At 40.9% G+C, this 12,796-nt stretch overlaps 1 protein-coding gene across 8 annotated transcripts in view; it reads right to left on the reverse strand.

Annotated features, from left to right (window-relative positions):
- Positions 1-12,796, reverse strand: part of SIL1 (SIL1 nucleotide exchange factor) — a 313,671-nt gene that overhangs the window by 94,091 nt on the left and 206,784 nt on the right. For all 8 annotated transcript variants that reach the window (XM_082382073.1, XM_082382078.1, XM_082382071.1 and 5 more), the window contains one exon: positions 5,737-5,857. In XM_082382073.1, coding sequence (XP_082238199.1) covers positions 5,737-5,857 — 121 coding nt within the window. The remainder of the gene's footprint in view (positions 1-5,736; positions 5,858-12,796) is intronic.

Below are 12,796 nucleotides of genomic sequence, written 5' to 3' on the forward strand. Positions count from 1 at the left end.
CATGTGTGGGTGCACACGTGTGTGTGCACATGCACAGGCACACATACAACTATCCTCAGCTGGTATTCTCACTTTATTCTTCACTGAGAAAAACAGATGTTATCAAGAACTCCCTCACCTTTCCATCATCCACTCTATACACCAACCTGCACCTAAATCTGTATTTTCTGCTTTCCCTACTATTGGAATGGATGACAGTGTCCCTGCCCCTGCTGAACTTAGGCTAGAGATCCCACTTGCCTTTTCAAAAGCTTTAACTCCCATAATTATACCACTCCCACCTGCCTGCATCATCAATTTTTCCTTTGACTGGATTATTCCCATCAGCATACCAACACTCCTTTGACTCCACAGTCTCTAATTATCATGCCATTTCCCTGCTCCTGTTCAGATTAAGTAAAACTTTATAAACACATTGTCTTCATTCACCATCCATACCTCCTTGAATGCTATTTACATTGCCATATGCATTAACCTGGATTTTATTCCCACAACCCCACTAAAACTGCTCATCAAAATTCCCAGTAACTGATGGCCAAATCCAATGGACTCTTCACTAGTGCCATGTTCCTCAACCACTCAGCAGCATTTACACAGTTCACCCCTCCCTCCTTGAAACACACTCCTTTCCTGGCTTCTTGTTTCCACACTCTCCGGGTTCTTCCTCTTCCTTACTCCTTCTCTGTCTCTTCTTGCTGGTTCCTTATCTCCTACCTAAATCCTATATGCTGGAACACCTCAGAGTTCAATCCTGGACAATGTTTTCTTCTCTATCTCTACCCTCTCACCTAGATATTTTAGAATATCTATCAGGCAGTGATGCCCAAATTTACATCTTTGACCCAAACCTCTTCTCTGAGTACCAGCCAGACTCCTGTACAACTACTGATATATCTTGGATCTCGGATGTTTAATGGCCACCCCAGACTTATTACATCTAAAACATAGGTCTTGATAGTTCTCCCCATAAAACTGTCCCTCTCTCAATCTTTTCTATTTCAATAAATAGTACCTTCAAGTACCTAGTTGTGCAAATCCCAAATGAGGCTTTACCCTGAACCTCTAACCCCATCCTTTTCCAACCCCTACATCTAAATCATAAGCAAGTCCTATTGCTGCTACCTCCAAATTAAATCTCCAATTCATCCACTCTCCTTCACACACCATAGACTAAGCCACCATTATGTTTTGCCTGATCCACTTAAATGACATTCTAATTGTCTCTGTGCATCTTTTTTTGTCCACCTCCAATCTATCCTCCATATACATAGCAACTAGAATGATCTTGCTAAACTACATTACATTAAATGACTCTCCCACCCCAAATCCTCCAATGGTTTTCCATTACAATTCTACTTAAATGAAGAACATTCAACATGCTCCTCAAAATTCCACATGATCTGGCCCCTCATACCTTCCCAATCTCATCTCATATTAGTCTTCTTCCTTCTCCTACCCTCTAGTCAACCTGATCATTTTCCTGTTTCTTGAACTTGACAAAGCCCTTTCCTTAACAAAGCCAGAAACTCTTCTTGTTTCTTCTGCCTGAAATGCTCTAACCATAAACCTATAAAACCAACCCCCTGCATGACTAAATGCCCCTCATTCTTCAGGTCTCAGTTCGAACATCTCTTTGAGAAGGCCTTCTCAAACCATCCTATCTACATTTACCTCCCTCAGGGACTTATCACCTTATTTCTTCCCTAGTATTTATTATAATCTGTAATTACCTTACTTGCATACTTATTTCTCTCTTTTCCTATCTGCTAGCCTCAATAAAGCTAGCATCTTGTCTGTTTTGTTTACTACTGTATCTCCAGTGCCTGGCACATAGGCACTCAATAGGTCTTTTGTGAAATGAATGAATGGAGTAAGTAAATGGTCCTGTCCTTGGCCCACTCCCTTAACTACCATACCATATTATACCGTGGTAAATGCTCAACCCAAAATGAAACAACTTGGATGAAGTTTGTCCCTTATCCCTCTAAACATAAGAGGATGACTCAAATATCTGGTTGTTCCAAGGCAAAAAGAGAGATGTACTATGGAGAGATTGACAGGGATGCAGACTAAAACCAGTGGAGATGGCAATACCTAACACACAAAGAGGAAGAGGAAAACCTGCTGAGAGCCAACTATACACTGAACTCAGGTAGTGCCAAGAGAATCCTCTGGGACAAGTCAGAGTCAGGAGACCTCTCCCAGGCTTTAGAGCCCACAAGAACTGTAGCTCTAGGTAGCAGTGTGGCCAGTCACAGAGCCAGCAGCTCTAATGGAGAAGCTGCCATGGATTAGGCTGAATGGACTATCCCCATCTCTCTCTAGCCAGTGGTTCCTTTCTTTTTTTTAAAATTTATTTCTTTTTATTTTTGGCTGCCTTAGGTCTTTGTTGCTGTGCGCGGGCTTTCTCTAGTTGCAGCAAGCGGGGGCTACTCTTCGTTGCGGCTCGCGGGCTTCTCATTGGATGGCTTCTCTTGTTGCGGAGCACAGGCTTTAGGCGCGTGGGCTTCAGTAGTTGTGGCACACGGGCTCAGTAGTTGTGGCTTGCGGGCTCTAGAGCACAGGCTCCAGAGTTGTGGCGCACGGGCTTAGTTGCTCCACGGCATGTGGGATCTTCCCAGACCAGGGTTCGAATCTGTGTCCCCTGCACTGGCAGGCAGATTCTTTTTTTTTTTTTTTAATTTATTTATTTATTTATTTATTTATGGCTGTGTTGGGTCTTCGTTTCTGTGCGAGGGTTTTCTCTAGTTGCGGCAAGTGGGGGCCACTCTTCATCGTGGTGCGTGGGCCCCTCACTATTGCGGCCTCTCTTGTTGTGGAGCACAGGTTCCAGACACGCAGGCTGAGTAATTGTGGCTCACGGGCCTAGTTGTTCCGTGGCATGTGGGATCTTCCCAGACCAGGGCTCGAACCCGTGTCCCCTGCATTGGCAGGCAGACTCTCGACCACTGAGCCACCAGGGAAGCCCTGGCAGGCGGATTCTTAACCACTGCGCCACCAGGGAAGTCCTAGCCAGTGGTTCTTAACTTTGTGGGATCACCAACTTCTTTGACAATCTGATGGAAAGCTGTGGATCTTGTTCCCCAAAACAGAATGAAGTCAATAAGCAAAATATTATAACAATTTTGAAAATTAGCCCTGCCCTTTGGCCTCTGTTCCCATTCCAGAACTAGAGAGGCAGGAAGACACTGTGAAGTGGAATTAAAGGAGCACAGGATGAGGTCCACTCCTTGAGAAGGAAGTCACCACCAAAGGCAACCAGAGACTCACTGAGCTCACAGCACTGAACACCCACACCACTTTGTCAACGTCTTTGGGCTTCTGTTCAGACAGGTTTGCTGCTGGCTATAAATGCTGAGAAGGAAGAAGACATGTCCAGCATATCCTGGAGGCCATTCCAGGGCAGAGCCCTCAGAAACATTCCAAAGGAGAAAAGCAAAGAGGCAGGAGTGGGGACGAATATTCTTCTCTTACGGTGTCTCTACTACAGACCACATGGATGGCTCTGCTTTCTAGTATAAAAAGACAGGAGCAACAGACAAAGCAATAAGTGCTCCTGCTAATGATCTATGGTCAGGTATTGGAGAAATCACTTCCCATAGTATTAAAACCAACAAATAAAAAGCTCCAAATTCATCAAGTTCCTAACTCAATATTCTTAAACCAGGAAAAAAATAGTCTTCTTATTCAGAAAATAAGACTTGGCTTAGATGTGAGAAAAGACTTCCTAAGTACTTTGAGACACTGAAAAATGTATGTATATGCATGCTAGGGATGGAGGGAGGTTGACAGGGGTTACGACAATGAGATTTGATTCTTTCTTCGACGGTTCTGAGAAAATAATCATCATATAACCTGGGTTAATCCAGGTTCAGGCCTATCTGGAGAATGGGGGAAAGTAAAGATCCTTCCCAGTTTGGGGTGACTATAAGGACGACAAATAGCTCCTTATCTATCATAATATAAAGTTGAATTTTCCAACAGTGAAAAATGCCCAAATCTGAATAAGCTACTTTGTGGGCTTGTGAGTGCCACATGGACAGGATGGATGACCTTTTGCCAGGTATATAAAAGAAAAGACTCAGGTAAAAATGGGGCTTCTAAGGTAACTTTCTGCCTCATATCTAAACCGCAAAATATTGTTAAAATAATAAAAATCCAAGGACTGAGTAACACTAACCCCACTCAATAATCCATGATTGATTCCCAATACTTACATGAATAGGCATATCTCAGAGATATTGAGGTCACTGTTCCAGACCATCGCAATAAAGTGAATATTGCAATAAAGCAAGTCACATGAATTTTTTGGCTTCCCAGTGCAGATAAGTTATGTTTACACTATTCTGTAGTCTATTAAGTGTGCAATAGCATTACGTCTAAAAAAAATGTAGGTACCTTAATTAAAAGATACATGACAAAAAAACAATACAAACCAAAAAACCAATTACAATAGTAACTTCAAAGATCTATTCATCAAAGAACTAATCACAGGATCACCATAACAAATATTAATGAAAAAGTTTGAAATATTGTGAAAATTACCAAAATGTGACACAGAGACATGAAGTGAGCAAATGCTGTTGGAAAAATGGTAGCAATAGACTTGCTCGACACAGGGTTACCACAAATCTTCAATTTGTAAAAAACGCAGTATCTGCGAACTGCAACAAAGTGAAGCACAATAAAACAAGATATGCTCGTATTAGAACAGGGACAGCAAACTATTTGTAATAATCAGATAATATTTTAGGCTTTGTAGGCCTTATGGGGTCATTTTCCCAACTACTCAACTCTGTCAGTGTAGCAAGAAATCAGCCATAGACAATACCTAAATGAGTGAGCATGGCTATGTTCCAATAAAACTTTATTTATGGACACTGGAATCTGAATTTCAAATAATTTTCAGTCATGAAATATTCTTCTTCTTCATTTTTTTTCAACCATTAAAAAATGTTAACAACAACCTAGCTTCTGGGTCATACAAAAAAAGGCAGTAGTCCCAATATTTTGCTGCAGGCCATAATTTGCTGGTCCTTGTGTTAGATACTTCATGGCTGGTATTTATACTGCCCTATCAAGCTGCACAATTCCAGCAGCCCCTGCAACCCCATGCCTCAACCTCCTTCTCCCTTACACAGGAAACAGCAAGCAAAAAAACTTGGTAATTCAAGGTAAAAAACAGAAAAATAGAGACTACGAATTGCCCAAAAGCAAATAATCTAAACTGATTATTAAAAAATAAGGCAACTCTTACCATTGGAGAACTTTTGAAAGCTTGTTTTAATATAGACTAACAAGAGGAAAAGTTGGTCTGAATTAAAGACTTCAAAATGCAATTTTATTGCTCACCAAGGAAGTATTACTGCAAAGCAGAAGGTTTAACAGGCCTGTTTTAATGAATAGATGACTCATCTGTAATCAGTGCATTAACTGTTGGGATTCAAATGGGTACTCTTAGAGTACTGGGAAAAATGGCTTCATTTTTAAAGCAGGTTAAGCATTCCCCTACAGCCTTTCTTAAAGTATCAATTTGCTTTGCAAACTATTTCTTTCCAAAGACCGTAGAAGTAAACATCCATAAAACCCTGACAGATTTATCACAAATTCTAAGCTATTAAATTTCAAAAAATTTAAAGCCATGTGTATTTGGGTAAGAAACAACACATTGTCATTACTCTCAGTATTACAGGGTCAATGCTGTCAGTCTCCCAGTCCCTAGGGTTGACACCATACCTTTTGCCTTTTTTCAACCCTTTCAAATTATTTCGAAGCTTGTCCTCATCTTGGAGTTTCACTTCTCTTGCCCCAGTCTGGAGATTCAGCCGCACATGGGATCCTGCAGGAACCGCATGACCTAAAAGCCAAGAAGAGAGGAGGCTTATGACGTATACAGTACCTGGAGGGACACTGCATGTGAAAAATTCCTTCAAGCGAAGTGCATAGCACAAGTTATCTTGGAAAGATGAGGTAAACCCCGAGCATAAAAGAGTAATGATGTAGCAAGAATTCAAGTTTTCTCAATTCTGGCAGGATCATAGCAAACTCCAAGTTACACCAACCACTGTGCCTCCATCAGAGAACCAAGGAGCCGGGGAAACACCACTCCAAGACAAGCTGTTCTGTTCCTGCCATCCCACTTCAGCAGGGAGTTTCTATATCTTTGCCTAAGAATTCAAAGGGAACTTGAGTACCTGAGTGTATGTGTATAATGATCCACTTCTAACCTCAAACCCATCCAAAATGCCTCAAGGATTTTTAAAAAAGGTTATGTTCAGAGTAGAATGGGGAAACTTATCTCTGGGGAGGCTCCCTGAATTGGGGGTTAAATGATGCAAAAAGTGAGACCCAGACTGGGAATAAAGGGAATCCCAAATAGATGGTGCCTTTCGTGCAAAGACTCAGACACAGAAACTGACAGGCCGCATTCAGGAGGCAGGGAGCAGAAGAGCTTGGGAAAAGTGGAAGGGCTGTGGAGGCTGCTGTCTTGATGTGCCACTGGAACCCCAGTTTGGGTAGGAGAATAAAGGTAATGGCTGAGGAAGTTGGTTCTGGGAAGAGATGAGGCCAAATACTGGCAAGAACAACAAGAAACTGGTAACTTCTATCCTACTCCTATGATCATGGGGCAAGAGGTAACTTCTTTTAGCATTAATTCCATCTCTAAGGGAGTTCCCTGGTGGTCCAGTGGTTAGGATTTGGTGATTTCCCTGCCGTGGCCCAGGTTCAATCCCCAGTCTGGGAACAGAGATTCCACAAGCCGCGTGGCACAGCCAAGGGAAAAAAAAAAAAAATCCCATCTCCAAATGTATGAAAGGGAGAGATTATCTCATCTGGAGAGATCCAAAACCAACATAACAACAAGAGTATCTTCCCGGCTGAAGGCTAAGCAGGTCATCCTTGATTTTCCCTCTACTTTACACCCCATATACCCAATCTCCCAAATCTGGTGTTTCTCCTTCCATATGTCTTCTTTCTTCTTGAATGCATATCTTTCTCTCTGCCCTCCCCACCACTGCCCTTCTCTGAACCATAACCATCTCTCTTCTGGATACTGCCAAAGCCTTCCAACTGGCCTCTACTATCTCCTCTTACCTCCTAATCAAACTGTTCTTTACAATGAGTGATTTTTTTTTTTTTTCAAAACACAAATCTGACTATGTTATTCCCCTGCCTTGAACCTTTTGATGGCTTCCTACTGTTCTTAAAGATGAAAATCTTCATGCTGGTTAATGAGGCCCTTTTTAGTATCTAGCTCCTTGCCTGCCTCTTCAAACTTGTCCACTCCTCATTCCCCATGTTCTAGGCCACACTGGCCTTCTTCCATTCCATGAAAGGAACCATGCTCCCTCCTACAACAGGGTCATTCCACCTGCTGTTCCCTTCGCCCACAATGCTCCTTCCAACCCCAGCCTCCATCTCTTCATCCTTCCAATCCCAGCTAAGTGTCGCTTCCTCTCTGAGAGGCATCCGCTATTTCCCCAGACCAGATCTGGCTTCCCCCTAAAGGCTTTCACAAAACACCATGACCCTTTTTCTTTCTCTTTCTTTCTTTCTTTTTTTTTTTTTTTTGACCACCCCATGCAGCTTGCAGGATCTTAGTTCCCCAACCAGGGATTGAACCCGGGTCCACGGCAGTGAAAGCACCTAGTCCTAACCACTGGACCGCCAGGGAACTCCCTGCCATGACCCTTTTTCTTAATAATACTTACCACAATCAATAGTTATATGTTAGTTTTTTATTTATCTGGCTAATATAAATGCTCAGGGTCTATCACATATCTTCAGGGTCTATCACATATGCAAGCATATAGTAAACCCTCAATAATTATATATTAAGTGAAAAATCAAAAATGGAAGAGAGAAAATCCTGGCTTATCTAGAGGTGTGTGGAAATGCCAACAAGGATTTTCACTAGGACAAGTAGATTCATAATAATTCATAATAATTAGTAGTCATAGTTATTTTTAGTAGTAATTGTACTAATAACAGTAATAATAATAATAATAATATCTTGAATTTTCAGACTTTTGAAATTAGAAATAAAAAAGAGAAAAAGTACATGACTTTAAAAGTTTCAGAACACAACAGGTTAGACTGTGCTAAGCTGGCCAAGGAAAAGACTAGGATCTTATGTGAATCCATTTATTTTATTTGGGGAAAATTCCAAAATTACTCCCTTCACATAAACCATCACAGGGGGCAAGAGCAACCACAATAACATTAACTTAAAATACAGGTTACGCTCATTTAAAATACATGAAACCAGCCACGGCAGCAGTGGCAGAGGCAACAGAAAACACAGTATTTCAAATATTTCCACTCCACTGGGAAAAAGGCCAAGTTAGAGAGTGTGATCTGACCTGCTTCCTTCTAGGGCCTCTCTGAAGGGACCAGAACACTGGAGAAGAACAGAACAGAGGCAAAAAGTCACCAGATACATGCAGGGATTGGGAGGTAGAGGGGAAGGGGACAAGCAGAAAATAAGACAGGAATCCAGAAAGGCAAATAGGCCTGCAAAGCCTGCGGTGTCTATCTCCCTAACCCTGGCTCCCTGAGGGGGAAAAAAATAGGTGGTAGACTGCATCATTGTCACCAGTTCTGTTCCATCCACCCCCTTTACCATGTGACCTCACAGTCCCTCCTACTAGTAGTAGAGTGTACTTTCCCAACCTTTGACTTTGGACTTGGCCTGTGACGTGCTTTGGCCAGCAGGATGTTAGCAAATGTGCCACAGAGGTTTGAAATGTGCTTGTGTGTTTGGCTTGTCTCTTGGAATTGTGTATCACTGTGAGAAGAACATGCTCTACTAGCATTCTGATCCAAGAAGGATGAGAGACCCATGGAGCAGATCTGGACCCAAAGTGCAGATTGGAGATGAACCCAGCTGAGCCCAACCACGGTCAGCCAAGTCTAGCCTATCTGCAGACATGTGAACAAGAATAAATGACTGGATACCTTTTTTAACTTTTTACTTTGAACTACCTTTAAACGTACACTTGCAAAAATAGTATAGAGAGTTTCCATATATCACTTACACAGCTTTTCCCAATGTTAATATCTTATATAGCCATAGACAGTTACTGGGAAATTAATACCAGTAACCAAACTAAAGATCCTTTTCAAACCTTACCAGTGTTTCCACTAAGGTTCTTTTTTGTTCCAGGATCCCATATGGCCTTCGGTTGTTATTTCTCCCTAGTTTCCTGCACTCTACAACCGTTCCTCAGTCTTCCCTTGTCTTTCATGACCCTGATACCCTCAAGAAATAAATACATATCAGTTATTCAGGAATGTCTGGTTCTTGTCATGATTAAACTCAAATCATGCCACCTTGACAGAAGAACAACAGAAATTATGTCATGCTCTTCTCAGTGCATCATATCAAAAGGTTCGTGATGTCAACATGTCTTATACTGGTGATGTTGGTCTGGATCAACTAACAAAAGTAATCTATACTGAGCTTTTCCACTGTGGTAAACAAAAATCATGGCAAACTACCAAACTGTAGAAAACAGTCTGGCGGTTTCTCAAAATGTTAGACAAAGAGCTACCATATGAATCCAGCAATTCTTCACCTAGGTGTATTCACGAGAGAACTAAAAACATATGTTCACACAAAAACTTGTACATGAATGTTCACTGTAGCATTATTTATAATAGCCAAAATGTGGCAACAACCCAAATGTCCATCAACTCTGAGAAATGAACAAACAAAATGTGGTCTATCCATTCAGCAGAATACTATTCAGCCACTAAAAGGAATGAAATACTTCAAATCATTAAACTGTATCTCAATAAACCTGGAATAAATAAATAAATAAAATACACAGTAACTTAAAAAAAAGGAATGAAACACTGATATATACTATAACACGGACAAACTTTGAATGCATTAAACTAACTGAAAGAAGACAGATACAAAAAGTCACATATTATATGATTCCTTTCATATGAAATGTCCTGAATAGGCAAATCAACAGACATAGTAAATTAATGGTTGTCAGGGGCTAGGGGAAGGGAGGAATGGGGAATGACCACTAATAAGCATTGTTTCTTTTTGGGGTGATGAAAATGTGGTGATGGTTACACAATACTGTGTGTATACTAAAAATCCCTGAATTTTTAAAAAAAAAAAAATCATGGGGGAAATATTCTGAGATTATACAAATCCTCTTTTTCCTCAAACCTTTGCACACCATTAGAGGGATCCGTTTGCGACAATTACCACTGTGGAGATGGTCTAATAGCAATTTTCTACTCCCCTCCTTCCTTACACATTTATTAATTGAAATTTCACTACAAGGAAAAACTGTTGCTCCTCCATCTACTTAATTATTTACTTTCCTTATCTCATTTTTTTTAATCAGTCATCAATTTTATACACATCAGTGTATACATGTCAATCCCAATCGCCCAATTCAGCAAATTATTTACTTTATCAATATGTTCTCATGGATATTTTATTCTATGAGTTATAATCCAATATTATCATTATTTTGTTGCTCAAATTATTTCAGCTTTGGCAACTAGGAGCTCCTTCAGGTTAGCTCTTGTGTTCCTTTGGTGAGTCCCTTTCCCCCATCATTTTCTTTTTTCAAGTACTTCCTTACTTTCTGGATCCATAAGATGCTCCAAGTTTATCTTGCATTTTCCTTTTCCCAGCCCTGGAATCAACCATTTTTCAAGGAGTCCTAGTTTTTTATTGAAGAACAGTGTTTAGAAACCATGATCTGCATGATAGGTGTGCTCATTACTACTAGGTTGTCATTGCTTCTGGGCTCTCTCTGGGTCAGAGATAAGAAATTTATATGTGTGTATACATATACATATATACAGCTGTATTTCTACATCTATTTGTCTGTGGACATCTTAAAAACTACAAGTTTATACTGATACCTCAGATTCCAATCAGCCCCACAGGGTTCATCTCCCCCATTTCCTTATTTGCAACTTCTTTCTCCAACAGTGAGAAAACTGGTTCTTTTTACCTGCAATATTATATTTATTGTTCAATACTAGTACACATAAAAAGTAGTTTCAAAATTGCTAACCCATACCCCTGTGAGAAACACATTTGACAAACTACATTACAGCATTTATATACAGCTCCTTTGTCTTTAATTTTACTGTATCTAGTCAAAGTATCATTTCACAAGGTCACTTAGGTTAGTTCCATTCTTCCCTACCCCCATCAGTATGATTATGTTATCAATTTGGTTCATTTGTTAGCGTCTGTGTTCCACTTTGTTGTTTCCATTCCTCCACATCCTGGTTGGTTCAATTTTTTATTTGGGGGCATCTGAAGGGTACGTGAACTATTGCTACGGTTCTAAGAGTCAAAGCTATACAAAGAGAAATTACTGTTGTTTTAAAGCTGAGTTTTGAGTGGTTTGTTTATTGTGGCAATTCATTCCAGTGGTCCCGGAACGAGGAATTTAAAAGTGTCCAATATAAAAAAGAGTTCTTTTTTTCTGAAATTACATCATTTCTATCTTTTTAGTGTTAAAATGTCCTTTTATAAAATGAGATAATGATGATGGTGGATGACAGTGGGTTGTTTCTATGTTAAGGCCCTTAACTCAGCAAAGTAAAGAAATTGGCCTTTGGTTCCCCGAACTTTCTTTTAAAGTTTTCTGGTCCATGAAACACCATAGTCTAGAAACCACCCATCTATTCTACCAACATTCCCTAGGACGTTTGAGAATTATTCCCATGGTACACTTTAAATGACTGAATTTTATGGTATATAAATTTTATCTCAATAAAGTTGTTTTAAAAATTCATTTCTTTGGATAAAGCAGTACTTCTCCTTTTGAATCCTGGGACAGCAATTAGGCTATCAGATATAGTACAAGGTGACAGCAAGTATTCCTAGGGGCCAAGAAAAACCTAAGTTCAGAGCCTAAACACAAACCCAGAAGGATAGTTCTGGGTAGGGTAGAAAGAAGAAAATGAGGGCTTCCCTGGTGGCGCAGTGGTTGAGAATCTGCCTGCCAATGCAGGGGACACGGGTTCGAGCCCTGGTCTGGGAAGATCCCACATGCCGCGGAGCAACTGGGCCCGTGAGCCACAATTACTGAGCCTGCGCGTCTGGAGCCTGTGCTCCGCAACAAGAGAGGCCGCGATGGTGAGAGGCCCGCGCACTGCGATGAAGAGTGGTCCCCACTTGCCGCAACTAGAGAAAGCCCTCGCACAGAAACGAAGACTCAACACAGTCATAAATAAATAAATAAATAAATAAAAGAACGTGAATTTCTAAAAAAAAAAAAAAGAAGAAAATGAGCCTAGAAAGCCTGAGTCCATCAAACACCTAGGCAAGAGGAATACTGGTAGAAGGGCAGGTAAGAAATATTGAGCCAAGATGCAGAAGCCAATTCAAATGCCCATGGGAGGCAGGCAAATAAGAGAGATGAGGAAGGCCATCTGTAAGACAACAGGGAGTGGTGAGGGCTGAGAAAAAAATGCCCCCTCTGAAAGCATTCAAATTTTAAAATACAAAAGCTAAACAAAACATATCTATATATGGAATTCAGCCCACAGCCAATTTGTGACTACTGGAAAAGATGTTTCACCTACTGACAAATCTTGCCTGACCCAGTATTTGTCCCAACTCACCCAAGTGCCCAGTGATTAGAAACTTAGCCCTCCTGGGCTCAGAGTGGCAGCGTCCTCCTTGGGTAGTGCCCACAATGAGCCTGCTGTGCAGTCTGACTGCCCTGCTTCAGTGGAGACAGGGCCAATTGAGATGGATGCCACAGTGCCCTGGTTTCTGCGTTGGCATCAGATGCCTCGG

This window comes from Balaenoptera borealis (genome assembly GCF_965194805.1).
Source record: "Balaenoptera borealis genome assembly, chromosome: 2".
NCBI classification, from domain to species: Eukaryota; Metazoa; Chordata; class Mammalia; order Artiodactyla; family Balaenopteridae; genus Balaenoptera; species Balaenoptera borealis.